The 22383-nt window shown below is 56.9% G+C and overlaps 1 protein-coding gene across 8 annotated transcripts in view; it reads left to right on the top strand.

The window, feature by feature from the left end:
* The window catches only part of SMARCA4 (SWI/SNF related BAF chromatin remodeling complex subunit ATPase 4), an 80598-nt gene extending 62073 nt beyond the window's left edge, over window positions 1-18525 (top strand). For 3 of the 8 annotated variants that reach the window (XM_075547165.1, XM_075547156.1, XM_075547182.1), the window contains 6 exons: window positions 3316-3579; window positions 15111-15219; window positions 15346-15447; window positions 16147-16279; window positions 16402-16544; window positions 18086-18525. In XM_075547165.1, the coding sequence (XP_075403280.1) occupies window positions 3316-3579; window positions 15111-15219; window positions 15346-15447; window positions 16147-16279; window positions 16402-16544; window positions 18086-18118 (784 nt within the window). In that variant the 3' untranslated portion in view covers window positions 18119-18525. The remainder of the gene's footprint in view (window positions 1-3315; window positions 3580-15110; window positions 15220-15345; window positions 15448-16146; window positions 16280-16401; window positions 16545-18085) is intronic. The other 5 variants (XM_075547171.1, XM_075547192.1, XM_075547177.1 and 2 more) reach the window with 3 other exon arrangements.
* The last annotated feature ends 3858 nt before the right edge of the window (window positions 18526-22383 follow it).

Here is a 22383-nt window from a genome sequence, read left to right on the forward strand (position 1 = left end):
GGATTTGAGCTGTCCACCTTTAGGTTCCCCGCCAAGTGCTCTACCCACAGGGCCACCAGTTTTATTGTGCTGCCATTCGCACACCATTTAACTCGCCTTTTTATGATTTACCTTTTTACTGTGAGCAGTTCAGTGGCCATTAGTGTATTTGATGGAGTTGTAGAGCATTGCATCAACCCCAACAGGGCCCTGTTTCCCGGCGCCTCCCTCCCCCCCCCCTGAACATCTGGTGTGTCTGAGTACCATCCAGGTGATTCTGACGCTCCTCGACCCCAGCCACAGAGGCGAGCTGTTCCCGAGGGACACCTCAAACCCTCGCTGCTGTGGAGTCATTTCTGAGTGGACGGGAGCACTGCCCCTGTGGGTTGTGGAGACCAGCTTTACTGGCATAGAAGCCCGTCTTTACCCTGCCGCGTGGCTGGTGCTTCCAGACTGCTGACCGCTGCCTCACCACAGCGCCTAGATGACTTCCTGGGCTGTCCGTTTACACAAGCAAAGAGCCAGGTCTTCTCTCCTCTCTCCCTCAGTCCATCTGGCCTGGGCCTTCATTCCTCAAGGGTGGGGCCGCCGAGACTGGCTCCTTTAAGTTACCTTCAGGCTCACGGTGCCTCCAGTTTCCACCCCAAACCAGCTCGCTGTGACCTTCAGTCCACAGAAAGACAGTCCATCTTCCTGTCGGTCCATTATGGACATTTGGCTCCTTTCCACTTTCGAGCCATGACGGGTCCTGCTGCTCTGAGCATGTGTGTCCACGCTCTGTGCTGACAGGTTTTAACTTCTCTCGGGCAGAGGCCTGGGAGTGGGGCTGCCACGTCTCGTCCATTCCTACCAATAACTTATAGTTTCTCCACCTTGCCCACACTCGCCATCAGTCCTTTGCATTATGGACACCTTAGTGGGCGGAGAAGCAGCCCTGGTGCTGCAGGGGTGCAGTGCTCAGCGGTCTAGCAAGTCCCATCAGCCCTCCGTGGCAGTCTGCTTTTGTAAGGACAGCAGCCTCAGGAGCTCTAGGGGGCAGCTCTACTCTGCCCTTCACAGCCCCTCAGAATCCATCCGATCGCCGTGACCACAGGCAGGTCTGCGTGACCACAGGCAGGTCTGCCGGCGTGGAGCGGTTCCTCATTTAGCTCGGATCTGTGTCCCTAATAACTGATGGCCCTGCACATCCTTCTGCGTCCTTCGGGAAATGTCTACTCAGATTTTCAATGGGTTAGAACTGCCTTTATTGTTGAGTTGCAAGAGTTCTTTCTAAATCACCGTTGGATATGTGGGTTCTGTTTTGTGGAGAAAGGTGAGGCAGGCACTTCTGTCAGGAATTCATTTCAGGAACCCACAGCGGCTCTTCTACCCTGCTCTGTAGGGTCACTGGGAGTCAGAAATGACTGGATAGTTGTGAGTTTGGGGGGTCTTCTCCCCCGTCATGTGGGTGCCCTTTGGAGCTCAGCTCTTGTTAGTGCTGCTGTGCAGTTCCTCGAGTCGTGTCATCTGGGCTTCCTGTATCACAGCCAAGCTCAGGGTCACGAGGAGCTACTCCTATGCTTGCTTTCTCAAAGAATTTTGTAACTTGAGGCTCTCATACCCACTGTTCCATCTTGGATGCGGTGTTGGTCCTGTATGAGCTACAGGTCCCGTGCACAGCCGGTTGTCTCCGCACTGACACACCCCGAGCCCTCAAACAGGCGTTAGTACCCAAAGCCTCTCTGGGGCCACTCGCCCCAACACTTCTGCTCATCTACGATGACCTGGGGGGGGTTTCCGGCACCCCGAGTTCCTTTTCTTGAAGCTGCTGTGACAAATGTCCGGAGCCTCAGTGATTCAAACTGCAGGACTGCCTTCTCCCAAAGGTTCCTGTGAGGCTCTAAGACAGTGGTTCTCAACCTTCCTAAGGCCGAGACCCTCTAATACAGCTCATGTGGTGACACCCCCCCACACACACCATAAAATTATTTTCATTGCTACTTCATCACTGTAATTTTGCTACTGTTATGGGTTGGGTACCCTGTGAAAAGGTTGTTCAACTTCCAAAGGGGTCGCGACCCACAGGTTGAGAACCACTGCTCTAGGGAGAAGCCTTTGTTGGGCCATGTCGAAGCCCCTGGTGCCCCTAGTTCCAGGCTGAGCCTCCCCCTTGGCACAACCTACTTCTCCCCTGCACCTGAGTGGAGCCCAGCCAGTCAGCTAACCACAACATGACCTCGTCTCTGTCCATAAAACAGCACCTTCACAAAACAACAGCACATTCGGGGGTCCAGGCACGCATTAATTTGGGGGACACTGCTTGCCCCCTGGAGTCCAGGGGACCTAATGAGCCATGCGTTGGGCTGCTAACCACAAGGTCAGCCGTTCAAACCCACTAGCCGTTCTCAGGGGGGAAAAGATGAGATCTCTTATAAAGATTCCCAGCTTGGAAACCTCCAGGGGCAGTTCTGCTCAGCCCTGCTGGGTCACTATGATTTGGAGTCAACTGAAAGACCCTGAGTTTGGGGTTTGAGTTTCACTTACCCACTGCACCCCCATGCCTGCCCCGCTCCCTCCAGGGTGCTATTGGTACCTAGATCTCGTCCCCCATCTCGGCACACATGCCATGGCCCAAGCACGTCTCCAACACCCCCCCCCCAGGGAATCCCTTTGTGGCACACGCCATCATGCTTGGGCAGTCTCCTCACTGCTGCCTCCAGGGCCCACCTCAGTGCCAGTGCCCACCTGGCCCTCTGGGTCCAGGCCCCATGCCCCCTCTTTTGAGGCCCAGCTCCTAGGGAGCCCAGGCACCCAAGACTCCTTCTCCAGGGGAAAGCCTGCATTGGGGTTCTTGTTACCCACAGTCGTCCATAGATCACCTCTGGGCTCAGCAGTTTACTTCTTAGATGCTGTCTTAAAGTCACTTACTAATTAATCATGGTGTTGCTTAGAATCGGGCGGGAGGGGCACTGGGCAGCGACAGTAAGAAGGACATATGGAGAAGTGACAGGCAGAGTCACAATATAGGGACCAGGGAAATGTGTTCCTAGGGGGTCTCTGGGGCTTAAAAGTCCCAGTTTTGCTTTGTGTGCCCCGAGCAGAGCAAATGTGCCACAGCCCTGTGCCTCTGCCTTTAAGGCCAGGCTCGGTGGGTGCCTGCTGGTGAGGCCGGGCTGGCACTGTTTGGCACTGGTGCCCTGCTGTCACTGCCTGAGTGACCATTGGCCCCAAACTGGAGGGACTGTAGAAGCTGCCTGTACCGCCCACCTCCACCCCTGCGGGCCCCGGGGTGGGGTCTGTGGCGCGGCGTCCTCCTCTTGTGGACACGGGTGCTGGCTGTCCTATTTTGCTACTATTGACCCTGAAGGCCATCGAGGAGGGCACGCTGGAGGAGATTGAAGAGGAGGTCCGGCAGAAGAAATCGTCGCGAAAACGTAAAAGGGACAGTGACGCCGGCTCCTCCACACCGACCACCAGCACCCGCAGCCGCGACAAGGACGACGAGAGCAAGAAGCAGAAGAAGCGTGGACGGCCTCCCGCCGAGAAGCTCTCCCCGAACCCTCCCAACCTCACCAAGAAGATGAAGAAGATCGTGGACGCCGTGATCAAGTACAAGGATAGGTAAGCAGAGGCGGTGGCTGGGAGGGTGCCCTCGGCGAGTGTTGGGTGGCTCTCAGCTACATGCCTCACCCCCACCACCTCAGGCAGGGAGACAGGCCAAGCGCTGTATGCAGGGAGAGCCTCAGGAAAGAGTGCTTGGGAACGTGTCTTTGGCAAAGGTAGCCAAACAGGTGGTTTAGTAAGACGCATCTAGGCAGCAGGCGGAAGGAACTGAAGGGACCACACGGGGCCGTACAACGGCTTTTTGCTCTAGCCCTCTCCCCCTGCGGCCTCCTTCATGAGCAGTGTGACCTGAGCGTCACCCAGACCCCGGCTCTCCGCGGAGTCCCTGCCCTCATAGGGCCCAGCGTGGTCCTGGCGTCTGTGGAGGGAGTGGGTGGAATCCTATTTTGACAGAAAAAGCAGGCAGGGGCTCTTCTGCAGCGTCCAGGAGGCCCATGTGCAAGGCAAGTGCGCAGGGTCGCCAGGGCAGTGAGGGCACTATGCCCTCACCAGGCCCAGGATTCGGCTTCTTCCACCAGCAGCTTGTATTTCTTTTCTAGACTGTGCGGGTCTTCCTCGTGGAGCTGATTGTATAGTAGTGACTGGAAGCACCGCGTGGAAGACTCTTATTTGTTGGGAGGGGTGGATATTGAAAGATAAGCCCACAGTTTGGGTCCTTTAGAAAGATTTTTTTTAATCATTTTATTGGGGGGCTCTTATATATATTATAGCAAACCATACATATTTATCTCGAGGAGATGCACAGTTATTGGCTTCAACAATTTCTAAACATTATCTCTTTTTTGATACATCTCTTTTTTTCTCCTTCCTCACACTGCCACCCCTGCGAATCTTTACTATATTATGTATTATTGTTTATACATCACTTACACCGCCCATTCTGTCCCTTCACTTACTCTCCGGGTGTCCTCCCCCTGACGGGGGTTATTCTGCCGCCATCATTGCTCTCCACTCCCTCTCTTCCTCCCCCTCCCCCTCCCTCAGCTTCCTGGAAACATCGCTCCCCTTACTGTTTCTGAGGGGGTTTGTCTCCTAAATTCTTTATATTGAAAGCTCTCATCTGCGCCACTGTACGCCGGTCTGTACGGGAAAGACTGAGATAACAGTGGGGGAGGGGAAAAGGATTAAAGACCTAGTGGAGTGTTGTGCATTTCATCGGTGCTAAAATGCCCTGGATGCATTTTCTCCTTCGGGCAGCCCCTCAGCGCGGGCATGTCTCCGTTATCTTCGGATGGGCTCTGGGTCTCCATCACCTCAATGAAGTGGTTTATTTTTTTGAATTAAGATGTCTGTTCCCGTCGACACCTCATGGTCACACAGGCTGGTGTGCTTCTTCCACGTGGGCTTTGTTGCTTCCCTGCTAGATGGCTGCTTATTTGACTTCAAGCTTTTAAGACCCCAGACGCTATATCTTCTAATTTTTGCTTTCTTCACCATATTTATGTATGCATCCCGTTTGTCTTCAGTGATCGTGTTGAGGTGGTGGGCAGCGCCCAATGGCACATTATTATAACAAAGTGTTCTTGTGTTGAGGGAACACTTAGTAAATAGAGGCCCAGGGTCCATCCAATGCCTCAATATATTGCCATATAAATATATGTACCTAGGCCCAAACCCCTATAGTTATATTAATATACTTACATATGTGTAGTGTATGTTTGTACCTCTGTAAATAGTTTTACTTTGTAGTTCTTTCCTCAATTTCCTTTTACCTTCCTCCTGTGAAGCAAATTCCGCAAAGAAAAAATAAGTAAAAGACTAGCAGTTATTTAAAATGTGGCGTTATGAAATCTGGAAAACCCCGTGAAAGTAACAGACCCCAGTTTAGTTCTGCTCTTGTGGGGAGAACAGAAGAATGACTTAAAACTCGGGAGCCCTGGTGACCCGGTGGTCCAAGTGCTCGCCCACCAATGGAAGGGTCAGCGGCTTGAGCCCCCGCCTGCTGTGCTGTGTGAGCTGTGGCCGTGAGCTCTCACACAGCAGTGGGTCTTCCTGTCAGCCTTGACCCCAGCTTCTCACCATACATACACATTCACTCAACACGGGTCACAGGCATCAACGTGAAAGGTAAAGCTGTCCTGGAACCATGTTTACCAAAGTGCATGATACCAACACCCCTTACCCCCACCTCGCTCTCGCAAGCTTCCTGGGAATGATCCAGAGGTCCTGCAAAGGTACATGCCTACCCACCTTCATCCTGGATCACGTTCAAACGTTTCTATTGTCGGGTGCACTGACTGAGCATATATATATATATATATATATTTTTTTTCCCCCTGAAAAAGGTCAATGAGCCATAAAAAACGTTTGGGAGCCATGTTCTAGAGCAGTGGTCCTCAACCTGTGGGTCGCGACCCCTCTGGGGTCAAACAATCCTTTCACATTGCCGCTCGATTCTTCACAGGAGCAAAATGACAGTGATGAAGTAGCAACGAAAATACTTTTACAGTCAGGGGTCCCCACCACCTGAGGAACCGTACCGTATGAAAGGGTGGCAGCGTGAGGAAGGTCGAGAGGATATAGAAGAGAACCGCCGTGACCCTCAGGACGGCACAGAACTGCTCCCGGGGGCTGCTGGCCCACGACTCCGTCGTGTCCGCGGCGGGGTTTTCAGGAGTAGATGCTGGGCCTTTCTTCTCCTGTCCTCCGTCTGTCTCCGTGGAGAGTCACATTCTCAGTCAGGTGGGCCAGCTGGAAATGTCTGCCCAGAAAGCCCCGTGCCCCTCACACCTCCCAGGAGACTCAGACTGCCACCACTGGGGAACCCTCAGACCCTCTTGCCTGTCTGTCCCGCCCAGGGGCGTGACCATGAGGTACTGACATTGGCACATCGTTGAGACTCTGAAAAGACCAACCTAATGTAAACACTGGCTCAAGGCGCACCTACACGGACACTTGACTGCAGAGCATGTCAGGGCAGCGCTTGGCATGTGGCAAGGTGCTCAGCGGCATTTTACTGGCACCAGAACCTTAAGGAAATGCACAGGAAAGCCAGTTTAAGGCGCCTCCACTGCTCGCCGGCCAGGCTCCAGCCCCTCATGAACGCCCTGTCGCCCAGCAGCCCCACTCTCAGTCGTAGGCCCAGGAGAGCCGAGGACCCGCGCCACCGGCGTCCAGCTGTCTTTATTCATAATAATCTACATGGAAGCCGACCGCCCACGGGGGAACCCAGACCGCTGTTGAGCGAAGGAGCCAGACACTGGAGAAGACTTGCTGTGTGCTCCCAGTGGGCCAGCTTTGTGGTGTGGACACTGGGGATAGGGCATGACCACGGAGGGCCACAGAGGGCCTCTGGGTGCAGGAAGGTTCTCTGTCTAGACCTGAGTGGTGGGGTGCAGTTAAAGTGTGTGCACGCAGCTTCCCATTGTGCTGCTATCCCTGAGGTCAACAGTTTGAAACCACCAGCCAGCGGCTCCACAGGAGAAAGATGGGGTTTTCTTTTTCAGAAACCCACCAGGCCCAGGGGACTTGGAGGGGGGCGCCCCCCTAGGAGTTGGCGTCAAATCGATGGCAGTGACTTTGTGTTGTTTGGTGTGCTCCTGCACTCTTTGGTGCCTTGGGTGGACTGGTGGTGGTTTTAGGATGATTGGACACGGCATGCTGATCTGGCCGTTGAGGCCATGAGTGTTCTCGAAGGAGACACGTAGCCAGGAGCCGGTGCATTTGGAGAAGCCTTGTCCGTCATCGTAGCATGAGGCAAGAGAGAATGGCTCCCCGCAGTGGGCAAACGGGTCTTCCAGCCTGAGACATTTGAACCAGTTGTTGGGGTTCAGGCTCGCCTTATTGAGACAGCTCGGTACCTCTAGGGATTTGGGGGCAGGCCTTGGACGAGAGCAGTGCTCTCACCCTAGGACTGTACATGTAGAGCTCAGGGCCCCTCCATGGACAAGCTCCTCCAATCCTGGACGTGACCCGGGGAACCCCAGGTGGCAGAGCAGGAACAATGCTAGTCGTGGTTATTACAGGGAGCCAGCCCACGTGACTCAGACGCATCCTGTTGGAGATGGAGGCCAGGCGTGCCACCCCCCAGCCCCCCAGAGCCAGCATGGGCACCCTCAGCAGGCTGGGCAGGGCCCAGACACTCAAGAAGACAGTCATATTTTTCTGGATGAAAAGCTACCGCATTTGTGATATGACTCCCAAAGATAACACCAGAATATAAACTTAAACTATTTTAACCAGATGGCTTTTATCTTCTTAAATGTGAACTTATAAGCCAAAACCTAGATACTGTTCAGTCTCTTGGGAAACAGCTCCTAAGACAGGCTCTCTGGCTTCTTCTGAGCGAGCTGTATCGTTCAGACTTCCGGCCCCTCTTGGGCCCTCTGCTTCTTCATCTGAAGGACCCACAGCACTTCTGCTCTGATGCTCCTGCTGCAGCCCTTCGGGGAGAGGGCAGATGAACAGCAGCCCAGGGCAGAGCCCAGGAAAGGCCCCTTCCCATCCTGTGTCTCCCCATGAAGTCAGGGACAAGACCAACTGTGAGATGGTACAGAGTGCTGCCAGCCGTGGACGCTCACCTCTGCCCTGGTGACCAGATTTCCCAGCAGGCATGTAGAGGTGGATACCCACAGGCTAGCCTGGGTGCCCCTCTTCAGAGGCTATTTTGATACCACATTCCTCAAATCCCAGTGGTGGCCTAAGGTCTCCAGACAGACCAACATACTTATCAGGCAGGCCATTCCAAGGACATGGGGCTCCACCTGCAGGAGCTGAAGGCAGACACTGGTCAGCCTCAGGAGAAGCCTCCGGGTAGCTGGCTGCTGCCCCTCTTCACCCACCTGGCAGCCCCACATGGCAGGAAACACAGGTGAAAATTGGGCACAGAGCACCTCCTGTGTCTGTCCCAAACCTGCAACTTTCCAGGAGAGAGAACGAAACATTGGAGGAAGGTGTTTGGATTAAAATGAAAAATCCATTTAATTTCCAGAATACTGTAATCTGCGAGGAATCCTGATAGCGCTGTCGGGTCAGCTTTGGCTGTAACCACAAGGTCAGCAGTTCAAACCCACAGGAGGAAGATGAGACATCCTGCCCCTTAAGGATGTACAGTTCCAGAGAGCCTATATTATATAGGGTTTGGGGTTTTAGTGTAACTGAAGAGTGGCCATTCGATGTGTGTTGAGTGAAGACCCCTGCTACACAGACGTCTGAGAGCCACCCAGAAGCCCAGCTCTGAAGGACACCTAGTGCCAAGGAGAGTAGCCCACTTGCCTGGCAGCTGGAGTCTCTGAATGTTACTTTTGCTGGCGTCTCCGGCTTTTCCTTTTTAACTCACCTGCTGCTCTGTGTGGGGTTGTACTGGGCACTGCACCGGAACAGCCCTTCCACGTGGTCTGCACGGGCCTGGGCCGTCCCCCGAGCAAGTGGCAGTGAGCAGAGGGGGGGTGGGGGGGGACAGAGTGAATGGGGAACTGAGGAGGCTGGGCCTGCAGGGGGCGTTGTGAGCCAGAAACACCTTCACCTAGGTGACTTAAAATCTGGCGTTGCCCTGAGGAGCACACGAGAATGAAAATAAGGACAGAGGGATTTTGCTTTAGAGTCTAATAAGCATGCAGGACAGTCATTGGGTTGTGCCCCACCTCTTGGTGTCATTGCTCCTTGGTACCTTACAGGGTAGGGTCCCGACCTCCCCCATTTCAGAAATAACATTACGCGGCGCCCTTGGAAATGTAATGTCGGTGTGCCGTAGCCCGGAATCCATGTCCCAGGGCTGCGAGGGCCTCAGAGAGGACCAGGCCGTGGGAAGCCGGACTCCAAGTCCGCGGCCAGGTGGACGTGTGAGGGCGCCGCTGGGTCAGGGTTACAGCTCTTGAGCTTGCCAGTGGTGCCCAGGCCAGGGGAGGGGCCTCCTCATCCTTGGGAGACGCTCTTTGGCAGTGGCCACAGTTTACGCTCAGGTGGCTTAGGAAATGCTGTCGTGAGTCACCCACCCAGGCGCATCTTCCGGGGGGCACTCTGACATGTCCCCCAGTCAGGAGGCAGTGACCACACTAGTGTTTTCAGAGGTAGCGTGGCCAGGTTACCCACCTCCTTCTGTGCCTCAGTTTCCAAGTTGCTGCATGGGGTTGTGTGGAAGCTCGAATGAGCTCATGTGGGCTAGGCGCTTTGCTCAGAAGCCAGCCTGAACTTCTGTTAATGAGGAGCTGCAGGAGAGGGTGGACCTGGGCCCAGGATATGCAGGGCTGGCCACCACGGCCAAGGCCTGCGTCCCTCTGCTCGGCACAAGTCTGGTACCTCCTTGTGTAGCATCCAGAAGCAGCATGGTTCTTGGGAGTAGAAATGTCCCTTGGTGGGTGAGAGAATCCAGGCTCAAGAGACACCAGCCCACTGTTGTGTGGTACAAGGAAGACTGGCTGTGGCCTTGTAAGGGAGCAGCCCTGCAGTGGGGTTGTGTCTCTGTGCACTGAAGGCTCATGGGGAGGCAGGTTCCGAGGGAAGGGGAGGGGACTGGTGGGGGGGAGCAAGGACACCCAAGGCCACCAGCCGAGTCTCAGGAAGGCCACGCTGGGAGCAGGCAGGTAGAGCTGCTGTTCCATCTGTTTGTACCCAGTGGAACCAGGCACTTGGTGGGCTCCGCCAATGGGAGACAGGGAGGGTGATGCACTTTGTAGCCACCTCACCCACAATCCCCCAAGCCAGACTGAGCACAGCCCGGTGCCCATTGGAGTGCTCAAAACCTGTGGACACTGCCCTGCAGAAGCTCCACCTGCCCCCTTTGTAGGGCTGACTCCACCCCGGCCTCACTCTGCTGCTACAGTGCCTGAGTGAGCACCATCCCCGTGGAGACACGTGACAGCTGGCTGGAGGTGTCCCTGAACCGCAGCTGGGATGAAAACGTAAAAGCCCAGGACCGCGCAGGCAGCAGAGCTCAGCTCAGCCAAGCCTCAGCCTCACCTCCCCTCGCAGCAGTCAGTAAACAAGCCGAGGGGAGGGGACCGCTATTGGGAAGGTCAGGATGGACTCCGTAAGTAGGAAATCACTAAAAAAGCAAGGCCGCTCAGATAAAACAAAAAAAGCTGCACTGATAAGAATCTAAGCCTCCAAGGAGAAGGTGAACGCAACCAGCGTGTCTGCCTGCCTTTGTCCCCGTCACCAGGATGTGGAAACAGCCCATCGCTCCCATAGCAGATGGGGGGGGAGGGGGGTTCCGCGCACGTGGAGCAGTGCCCAGCCACGAGGAGAAGGGAACCCTGGGACACGCTGCCACAGGACAGCCTCTGGCAGAGTGAAAGCAGCCCGCTGCCAAGGACCCACTCTCTGACCTTCAGACAAAGCCCTGGCGGCTTTTTGACTTCTGATCTTACTTGGTTACTTAGGTAACATAAACCCCTGTGAAGAAACCAGACTGTTGCGTAGGTTCTGGTTCTTGCGGGCCTTTCTGTAGGACAGGAGAACGTACTGCCTGCCCCAGGGCCTGTCCAAGGCCGGTCCCGCTTCATGGACGCTGGCTGCCACACCTTACGCCCTCAGCACTGCTCGCCTCTGAGCTAGCCGCTCCGGCAGGGCTCCCTAGCAACCAGAATTGGTGCTGGTTACCAGATGTGGCAGGGAGGGGCAGTGGGTTTCCATGGACGGTGCTGTGAGAATGAGTACACAACCTGAACAGACCCGGTGTCCCTGAACTGTCCCCGTGGAGGTGTTTGTTGTGGTGTCTGTCTGACTGTGCGGACTAGCACTGTACATTGGGGTTTACAGCTGCCACAGCTCCACCACGGGAAGCCTCGGCAGAGCTGCAGGCCCGCCTTACGGAGTCCCCACTGGCCGCCGGGTCTCCCTCGGCTCAGGAAGGAAGGACGTGTGGAAGGAGCACGCCCAAGCATACCTCTGCTTCAGCGGTTCTCAACCTGGGGGTCAGGACCCCTCTGGGGGTCGAATGACCCTTTCTCAGGGTTACCCAATTCATCACAAGCAAAACGACAGTGATGAAGTAGCAATGTTGGGGGTCACCACAAGGTGAGGAACTGTATGAGAGGGTCGCAGCATGAGGAAGGCGGAGAACCGCTGCATCTAGTTGAATGGCAGTGTCTGTGGGGACATTGGAGCCACATACGCAGGCGCTGTTGAGACCCATCAGGGCCCAGTGGGAGCTTCGTTTATCTTGGCAGCACAGAGGAGTCGTCTGCGAGCGCCACAGCTCGGGGCCTCACAAGCCTGCAGCTGGGTCAGGCCAGTCACCAGCATCGGCCAGTTTGTGTCTGCAGTCTGGACTGGATTCCTAGGGGTGACCCTGAGAGGGGGGCTCCAGAATCTTCCCAGTATATCCCCCCCACACTGCTGCTGTCAAGGTGGAACATTCCAGCCCGGCTCACCAAGTTCTCAGGAGCACGAGAGGCCTCAGGCTCACTCTGGGTGGGGGTTGAGGCAAGTGTGCCCTGGAACAGGGGAAAGAGGGAGGGGCAGTAAGGCAGCCCCCTCCCCAGCTACAGAATGACCGGGGCACCAGCCCAGGCTGAGATCCCACCCCCTGACCCTGAGACCTCCACCGAAAGCCCCCTTTACTGCCTCCATTCAACAGTGTTGATTAAGCACCTGCTGTGTGCCAGGCACAAAAGACGGGGTGATGGGGTCTCTATCCTGGTGCCTCGGGGTCTGGCAGGTGCTGCCGTGGAGGAAAGCACAGCCTCACGAGCTCCGAGGGTGTGAGCGGGAACTGCCGGAGCTCCTGGAAGGAAACGGTACCGTCCCCAGACCTCTGCTAGCAAGACGGACACAGCACCGAGTCTGCAAGGAAGTCCTGGCGATTTCGACTCAGAAAGATCCGGGCGAGCAGCCCTCGTGGCGTGATGGGCGATGTTCTACATGCCTAGAGTCACAGTCTCTGACACTGCCCTCCAGCATCAGCTCAGTGGCTGTACGGTTTTTGCAAGATCTCCTCATCAAAAGACAGGAGGACCAAGACACAGCCAGGCGGTGGCAGGAGGTTTGCAGGAGAGAGCACAGTGAAGACCCAGCCTGTTCTCAGAGCGCCCACTTTACATCGCAGAGGGGCCACGCTGGAGAGGACGGCATGGATGGACAGACAGACAGACCAAGGGGGCAGGTGCAGAGGAAGCTAAGCCCTTCCCTACCCCGCACCACATTCTAAGAGTCGTGTACCCTAGCTGCTGCTGGACACCAACCTGGGCAGGAGAGCTGTCACATAGTTGTAGTGTGTGCCCGCCACAGAGCACGGGCCACCCACTAAGCGTGAGTGCTGCCAACACAGCCACAGGCCACGGAAAGCAGAGGGGCCAGCCCAGCACACCTGCACCATCTAAGTATGGGGTACAGATGGGGCCCTGAGGGAACGGGGTGCTAGCGGGGGAGGTGGTTTGGGGCTCAGAGAGCCACTGAGGGGAGGGCAGGATCCTGAGCTACCTGGAGAACAGCACCTGTATGGGCCCCAGGGCTGTGAGGAGCAGCGGCAGGGGGGCAAAGCACAGATGGAAGTGTGGTCAGAGGGATGATTGGGGCCCAGCAGCCTGGTGGGGAGCACACCATGTGGATCACCAATGGCGTCTGGGCAGATGGAGGCACTGTGCCCACCTACAGCCCTCTCTCAATCCATCCCAGCCGCCCTTCCCCGCTTGTCCAGAGGTGGGGTGTCAGGCTGGTTGCGGGGTGGGGGGGTTTCTTACTCCCACGGCTGTGGATGTTGGGCCGAGTTTCTCTGTGAAGCCTGTGGGCTACTGCAGCTATGACCTCATGACCCCAGGGCATGGCACCACTAGTAGCTCCCACCCGCCGGGTCACCCTCAACCCTGGGCAGGGCTTTTCACCCACAAGACCGCCCGCTGGTGCCCATGGCGTAAATGAGGCAGGCCACAGCCAGCATATTTGGACAGGGTGGCAGAGTAGGGTGTACTGCGAGTGAGGCTGATGCTTCTGGCAACTTCTCTGAGGGTCACGCGCGCATGTGTGTCCCCACGAGAAGGGATGCCTAACACGTCCCCTGAGGAGGACAGCAGGACCCACTGTGGGGGTGTCTGCCTGGAGCCCATCCCTGTGTTCTCTCCATGAGGCTCAGGTCTAGCTTTCAGCCACGGACACCAAGGTGGTGATCCCTGCCCACCCATGGGCACCTAGGTCCAGGAAGCCTCCCTACCCATAGAGCACAGTCCTGCAGGATGGCCTGCATCTGCATCAGCTGGGCTGCACCTGGCTCTCATGTGTACCAGGCAGATGCAAACACACTTCCAGTTGCCTGGGAGCCTGCGCACTAGAGACCAGAGTGGCTCATCCTTGCCTTTCTGTGACAGCCGCTCCAGCCAAGCCTGAAAGGGGAGAGGAAACCACCTTTTCTGGTGCTGCCATCCTTGGGGCCGATTCCCAGCCGGAAAGGAGCCTGGCAGGCTGTTTCTCCATCAGAACAAGTGAAATCGTTTTGGCTCTAACCTGACTGAGGGCGGTGGGGCCATGTGTGATTGCAGGGCCCAGGGCAAGAGTGCTGATGGCGCCACTTGGGAAAGGAGGGGGTGGATCTCAGGATGCCCAGAAACACCACAAATTGAAGGTCTGGGCTGGCCATGAGGAGCCTGCCGGCAGGTACATCTGCACCTTGGTCGCATCATATGGAATAAGCCCCACACTGAGGCCCAGAAGAGTCAGCAAAACACAGAACTGGTGACATTCTAGGCCCACAGGCTGATGGCAGAATATCGCAGGTTTCTTGAGAATCGTCCTGAAATGAAAGAGGCTGAGAAGCAGAGCTGGCCCGGAGACCCGAGTTTCCAGGCTCAGCACCAGGAGCCTGTCCCCTCGCAGGAGAGACTGCCCCCCCGGTGACGGCAGCTCCACCTTCACAGAGGAGCCACTTTGAGTTGCCAGCGTCTCCACACTCTGGGCCTTAGAAGTCAGGAGGGAGCAGGCCGAGGGGCAGACACTTTGACAGCAGGCCTGCTCCCCTCTGGGTAGACAGCCTCACCAAACCAAGCAAGACCTGCTTGGAGACAGTCTCCTGCAGGAACAGCTGTGCTGAGACCACTCTCAGCTTCGTCCCACTGGTCACGGTCAGGCTGGCACTGCTCAGCTCACGCTTCCTGAGAGCCTTTCCCCAGCTGTGTCTCCGTCCAGCTCCCCACAGTGCGCCCAGGAGGAGCCAACGTGACCGTGACCGTGACCGCTCTCTGCTTCTGGTAGAAAGCTTCCTCAATGGAAGGGGCTGGAAGGCAGCTCTCATTTTCCCTTAGCACTCCCAGGTCCTTGGCCCCCAGTGCATCCACCCACCAGGAGAGCTGCACAGAAGCGGTGTCCAGGCTCGACGCAGGTGCCAAGGGGCGGCTGGGTGGACTGCAGAGCTGAGATCTCAGACTGCTTCCCAAGCCCAGCCCCCCTGGTCTTGCCCACGGTGCAGGGTTGCCTCTGAGGAGTGTCCCTCAGGTCAGGTCAGAGGAGGGCACATACCTGGAACTCATAGCCGTGCCCGTGCTCAACTTCTCACCCTCATTGCCCCTCACGTATTCAGGTGGCAGGGTGCTCGCTTAGGCAGGCTGGGACCCCTAGGGCTGTGGGGGCTCTGAGTGACGCAGGCTGTGTCCCCCCTGCAGTAGCAGTGGACGTCAGCTCAGTGAGGTGTTCATCCAGCTGCCCTCGAGGAAGGAGCTGCCCGAGTACTACGAGCTTATTCGCAAGCCCGTGGACTTCAAGAAGATCAAGGTACTGCTCGGGCGGGTGAGCCCAGCACGCCCTGCCCCTGACTGGTTCTCCTTGACCCTGAGGGTGGGAACAGGCAGACCATGCAGGGCCTCAGGTCAGGCTGCTCTCCCTTCCCCTCCCCTGCAGGAGCGCATCCGCAACCACAAATACCGCAGCCTCAATGACCTGGAGAAGGACGTTATGCTGCTGTGTCAGAACGCGCAGACCTTCAACCTGGAGGGCTCGCTGGTGAGGACACTGCCCATGGGGGGCAGGACTGGGTCCCCCACTCTCATCTTCCTCCTTGCCCTGCCTGCCCCTCCTGGGCTCCAAACCAACATGTCCCGTTCTCTTTTGAACTCTCAGGCTCCACTGCCATGGAGTCGTTCCCCACTCAGTAGGCCCCTGAGTGGACGGTGGTTGGGAACTGCTGACCTTGGGCTGGCAGGCCAGACCTAAGTGTGAGCACTATACCACAGGACTCCGAGCCCTTCGCGGGGTGTGGGTGCTAACAAATGCCCAACCACTTGCCCCGTGTACTGAGCTCTCACTGAGAAGGAAAGACGAGGTGGACAGAGCAAGCTCATTCTGCTCCTGGCACCAGCAGGCAGCCCTCCCCGAGGGCAGCCCCAGGCTCATTCCATGACTCCATGAAACCCCTCCACAACCTCCGTTCACCAGAACAGGTTGGGTGGCCTGCCTGACCAGGGGTCACCTACTGTCGGGGACTACAGACCCTCACAGAGCCTGTGCAAGCTGGGGTTCCCTGTGATTCTGCTACTTTCAGCCCTGAACCCTGTTTCTGGGAGCGTTGTATAAACTAGATGCTCTTAGGCAAAGATCCCAGGGCAGATGCCCAGCCCCCACACCCCCAGGCTATCCTAGCCACATAGCACTATCGGGGAGGGGGCGTGGGAAGCAGGCACTTGAGCCCCCGTCTTGCCCCAGATCTACGAGGACTCCATCGTCCTGCAGTCGGTCTTCACCAGCGTGCGGCAGAAGATCGAGAAGGAGGACGACAGCGAGGGCGAGGAGAGCGAGGAGGAGGAGGAGGGCGAGGAGGAAGGCTCAGAGTCCGAGTGTGAGTCCTGTCTGGGTGGGCGGGCACTGGGCAGCTGTCTGCAGTGTGGTTGGATCTCGGGGTTCTGACTCAGGTGCTGGGCTCTTCAGAACTCCCGTCTCCCTCTTGCCTCCCCGCCGCAGCCCGCTCCGTCAAGGTGAAAATCAAGCTCGGTCGCAAGGAGAAGGCCCAGGACCGGCTAAAGGGGAGCCGGCGGCGGCCGAGCCGGGGGTCCCGGGCCAAGCCGGTCGTGAGCGATGACGACAGTGAGGAGGAGCAGGAGGAGGTGAGGGCCAGGCCCTGCTGGGGGGAGCCCCAAGGGGCTGATGGGGTGGGCCACACCCCAGCTGCAGGGCTCAGGCTTGCGGCCACACTGAGGTCACTGGCCATCAGTCTGCACGGACACTAGCATCGCGCTCTGGAGACAGGGTGACTGAGCAGTCACATAGCTTGCTCCTCACACAGCTGCTCCTGGCAGAGCTACACACAGGCCCAGGTCTGTGAGACTCCGGCTGGCCCTGTACTCGGCGCCCCGGAGGCAGGCCTGCCCAGGACCCCAGGGACTTCCTGGTCTCCGTTTCAGCATGGTCCAGTGGGTCAAAAACCAAAGCCCCACAACCCTTGTAGCCAAACCAGGAAGCAGACATAGGAGTGAGAGGCAGGTCCTGGTGCCACACTGGCAGCCTGGTGTGAAGCACCTGCAGAAGCTCCAGCCCAGGTGGGCATTTTTGAGGGGCAGGGGGCAGATTCAAAGCTGCCGGGACTCATCATGAGGCTCTTTGCCCTGACGCTGGCCCTGCCCTGAGCCTCCACTGCTGCTTCTGCACAGCAGCGCAGGTGGCTGTGTTGGTGACGGCATCGCTGCTGGCTAGCCCCACCACCGTGCAGGACACCTGCCGGCAGTAGTCCTTGCTGGTCTCATCTTGTAGCCAGCCCTTGTGGCCACAGCTGTCAAATGTCTCAAGAGACCATCCAGCAGGTCCTCTTCAGTGTTGTCCCACCTTCTGCAGTCTGTTCCTGAGAGAGCCGGGACCCCTCACAGCATGGCCTTGTCCCCGGGGCTCGCGCTTCCCCGCTCTCGGGTGCGGGTGACACGCTTTCTTTTTCGCCGCTCTGTGTCCTGCTTCCCTCTGCAAGAGAGGGCCCTGCACGCAGGTTCCAGCTTCTGCGGGTTGACTGCCTCGCTGAAGGGCCATGAACTCTAATCCCCATGTCTCCTGCCAAACTCTCGAAGCCCCTTGAATTCGCAGGGCCTGAAAGGTCTAGTCGTGTCTGCTTTCCCTGTTACTTGGGTCATGAACTCAGATGTCTTAAGGCAGTGACATGTTTCATTTCGTTTCTGTTTTAATCTAGCAACTACGCCTTGGGTCTGAAGGACAGTCCATCCTGCCCCTCCTGGATCCGGGGGTGGGATGGGGGGGTCTTGTGGCCTGAGGAGCAACCGCCTTCTGTAGTCAGGAGTAACCAGCAGGGTTTGAAGCGAGGCTGGGACTGGGGTCAGGCTCAGAGCTCCAGGAAAGACAGGCAGCAGAGGGACGGAGCCAGAAGGCCTCTTGCCGCCCAGGTCCCTCAAGAGAACCGGGTGGGCTCAGAGCTGTGGCAGCTGGACCCGAAGCCAGATACCCCTTTCTTGCCATCAGCTTGCACGCGGCTAAGAGGCTTGGGTCGGAGTGGGTTGGCCTTGCTCCCACCACTTGTGTCATTACACACACACACACACACACACACATGTTTAAATCCTGGTCAGAGGACCCCGAGGGAGGCCGGGGATGTGGGGACGTGCATGCGAAAAACGCCCACTCAGTGCTGTCCTTGTCCCCTCTGCAGGACCGCTCAGGAAGTGGCAGCGAGGAAGACTGAGTGCCGACATTCCGCCGTCTTGAGCCCCTGGCGTGGCGCCGAGGCGGGGTAGCCCTTAGCAGTACCTGGTAGCAGCAGACGTAGTTTCAGGCGCGGGTGAGAAGATGCCGGCTGTGTGTCTGACCGGCCCCGGCACCAGGAGCCCTGGTTACCGCAGTGACTGTTAAACGAAGAAGACCCGGCGTCCTGACCGGGAGCACGCGGTACCGTTCCCCTTTCCTCCCTGGCCGTGCCGTTGCCGCCACCGCCGCAGTTGGAATCACTGTAGTGTCAGCCGTGGATGCATGTGTGTAGCCGTCCACTCTCGTACTGTACTTACCGGACAGGGCAGACGCCGGGCGAGCGGGCCCGGCGACCTGTGTCAGTGTCACTGGATGTCCAGCAGTAATAAATTAAACCAACTCAGACTCAAGGCGCGACTCTGTGGGGGGGCTGCGACACCCTGCCCGTCGCCCTTTTCGTCCAGTGGGCTGTGCCCTGCAAACAGGCTGCCCAGCCCCGTCCCCGGGGGTCGGCGATGACCTCGTGACCCACTGAAGTGTTCCGAAAGTTCTTTAACTTTCAAGAAAGAATGTTAGCATTGTTAGCTCTCGAGTTAGACCGTGAACTCTTAATTCTGTTTTCCACAAACATTTTGAAGCCTCTCGTTTGCAGGGCCTTAAATTCTGGTGGTGGCTGTTGTGGATTTTCTTGTTTTTGTTTTAACCTGTTAGCTGGTGTCATGACCTCGAGTGTCTCAAGGCAAGGGTGACCTGTCTTGTGCCTTGTGGCCCCCGTGGCCCCTTGGTGTGGTCCATTCTGTGCGTGTGGCCTCTCTTCCCGGGTGCTCAACACAGACTTGTAGCTGAGAACAGTGTCCCTCCATTCTTTGAACACATTTGTTTCTAAGAATACTTTCTTGTGGTTTTGGTGAAAGTTTGACAGCATCTAGGCCAATAGTTTGGTGGCAGGCCGTACATTTTCCTCGGTGTGCACGGCCTTCTCTGTAGTGACGGTCGACCCAGGTTCTACTCCCAGCGCTGTCTCCCTGCCCTCTGAGCACATTCCTATTAGCGGCGTGGACGTTCTCTAAAGCCAACACCTACCCCTTCACAGAGGGTCTGTGGTCTGATTTGGTTTGTTCTCTTCCTGAGTAGGGGCCGCACACTCCTATTTCTTTCTCTCGGAATTTTTTGCCGTTCCTGAGAAACGGCTGCTTTCTTGTAGCAACTCTGAATTCTGACCCACCTCCCAGGGAGCGTTTGCTTGTGTGCTTGTCTGCGTGGCGAGTGTGGGCTTGGACTGTGCAGCTGCTGGTGTCTCGGCACAGATTGATTTTGAAGTTCTTGTTTCTCACCTTGCGGCGCTGTCGGGGGCCCGGCAGGCGCAGTTGGACAGCAATCACATGCAAAGGTGATAGTGAAGTCACAGGATGAGAGAGAAGAGAGGGAAATAAAGGAGTCAGACACATTTCATAGTCGCAGCCTCACCTCAGCCCCGCTTGGTGGGCCATGTGAGGATGTGGAAGGTGGGAATGGCAGGGGAGAGGGAGCAGGGAAGGACTACGGGGGAGAGGGAGCGATTCATTACTCACCAAGGTTTATATATTGTTGGGGGCGTGCAAGGCCCCTGATTACAGGTGAGGACATACGTCACAGGAAGGGGTTGTGCTATAGGTTATACAGTAATGAGGGGGGGATGACCTAGGGATATACACGCAATAGGAAGGGGAGGGATTGGGGTGCACATGTGACAAGACGGGGGAATCTTAGATTCAGGATGGCAGCCTAATTTTGGAAGTCACTGAGCAGGTTTGACCACTTCTCTGTCTGTTCCTGGAAAGAATTACTATCCTTAATCAGTAGGGTGTGGGCCCACCTACAGTGGATCAGACCATAGTCTGATGGCTGAATGCCTTCAGGGAGAATATGCATCTGACCTCCCACCATGTGCTGGCAAACAGCCCCTAAGGCTCGGCATATCTTTGGGGGAGACAAAGCTGGGGGGTCTGTTCATGTCCCACAAGGCGTAGTCCCAGGATCAGTGTAGCTCAGGGGTAAGCCAGTGATTAGTCAGCACGTGGTCAGACACCGGAGTCCATGAGCCTTCCTGGCTTTGCTCTCTGCCTGTCCCACTCATGCGGCCTCAGTGCTGCCTACACACAGCCCTCCAGGGCACCAGGGTTCTGCAGAGCAGCACCAGCTGCTGTCCAAATCCTCATTCTCTGTATCTCCTGTTACACTTCTGGCTGGTTGGCCAGTCTGTTACCCAGCATGCATTGCAGCCTGGCCGTGCGAGGCGGCCTTCCCCACTCCCTCCTCTCTGAGGCCGTGACTTCCAAACCAAACCTGGCCCCTTGAAGCCCGGGCCTATGCGGGGTGCAGCCTCGGGCAGAAACAGCACTTCCTTCACCGTGGGTGGCTGCTGACCGGTGCGCTTCCTGGAACGGACAAGTCCAGGCCTTGGTGGGTCCTGCTGAGTCCTGAGTCTGCTGTTGACAGTCCTGTCCTGTCACACTGTCGTCCTGGGGCCTCACGCCGCCATTTTAGTATTAACTTCTAGGAACGCTCACAGAGCCGACTCGCCAAACCCACGAGCCCACAGGAGTCGGAAGGAGGCCGGTTTAAAAAAACGGATGCCGATCGGAGTCCACGGGAAACACAACAATGGCAAAATATGTGTGACAGGCCTCTGGTGAAGAGCAGCAGAGTCCAAGCTAGTGGTCATGGGCTGAACACCATGCCCACCTCTTCTCATGTCGCAGTGTGGAGTGGGGCCCCAGGTGGCTGCCGGCTTGTACCTGTCCAGTCCATGTTTCCCACCAGGAACCAAAAGGGAGGAGGATGTGGACACATCCCACCCGCCCACTGGAGACCCTCCCTGGAAGCTGTCCCTCGTACTCCGGCTTTGGCTGTATGGCCACACGGGGCTGTCCAGGAAGCCAGTGGAGTTGGGGAAGGATCCAGCCTCAATTTTAGATGCCTGTGTACCCAGAGAGTCAGGTTCTCTTCCCAGGAAGTGGGCATCATCTTGAGAAAGGAGCTCGAGGCCTGAAAACACAGGAAATGGGTGCTCATGACTTCCTGCCCCTGGCCAGGAGCCTGTGGCTTCTCCAGCCCCTTCCACTCTTGTCAGGGACTCGAGACCACTCCAGGCTGGGTGACCGGAGCGCTCACGCTTCCCTGAGCCCGCCTGGGGAATAAGAAGGCAAAGGCTTGTTCACGGAGGTTCCCAGCCCCTTCTAGGATTTCTCTGTGTCCCAGGAGGATTAAAAAGACAGTTCTGTGGTGGGTTTTTTTTTTCCTTTTTTTGAGATTGAGTGAGTGGGTGAGTGAGAATGAGTGAGTGGGTGAGTGAGAGTAAGTTAGTAAGTTTGAGTGAGTATGAGAGTGAGTTAGTGAATGAGTGAGAGTGAGTGTGAGAGAGTCCAGTTCTGTGTTTTTAAGGGAAAAAGTGAGTCGGAGCTTCCCTGGTGGAGCATTCACAGGTTGGTGTGTCCACATGGGCTACAGTGGAGTGGGTGAGAGGTCAGGGCTACCTCCCATCCCCCAGCCTGGCACCCCTGTTGACCTTGGCCCTGAGTCCTGCAGCTGATTCAGTCCTTATGTGGGCATTGGCCAGGAACCAGGGCCGAGTGCATCCCTCATGAGGGCTGCTCACCAGACCCCCAGCCTCACCTTCAGCCCCAACCCTCCCTGCTGCCCTTTCCCTTCCAGGTGACCCATGTCTTGCTCTTCACTTTCCCAATTGTCCTGGGGGTCAGGGTTCATTCCCATTTTCACCAGCGATCCCAGTGGGGCTCAAGGAGAGGGTCATGGGGCCCTGCTCTGGCTCTGGAGGAGAGGCCTGGGTCAGAGAGGGTCAGATGACCCTGGAAAGGATGTGTGTTGAGCCGCGAGAGGCAGGTCTCTGTGTCCTCCGGCACTCAGGTGGCCAGGGCTCTGAAGAGAAGCAGAAGCACCTGGCATCCCCTGGCAGCTGCTCGGTGCCGGGTGAGGTCAGGAAGAAGAGGGAGTAGTATCGTGTGGCAGGCAGGTGGCCCCAACGTTCTCCTATCCCACGTGTTCTAGAACCCATCACGATGCCGGAATTCTCCCTTCTTGACTGCCTTCCAAAATGTGTGAGCTAGCACATGGCAGCCTTGCCCTGGGGCCACCGTGCTGTGAGGAAGCGGAATTCTCCCTTCTTGACTGCCTTCCAAAATGTGTGAGCTAGCACATGGCAGCCTTGCCCTGGGGCCACCGTGCTGTGAGGAAGCCCCAGCAGCCTTGCTGAGAGACCTCAAT

Source organism: Tenrec ecaudatus, chromosome 1, assembly GCF_050624435.1.
Source record: "Tenrec ecaudatus isolate mTenEca1 chromosome 1, mTenEca1.hap1, whole genome shotgun sequence".
Taxonomy (NCBI): Eukaryota; Metazoa; Chordata; class Mammalia; order Afrosoricida; family Tenrecidae; genus Tenrec; species Tenrec ecaudatus.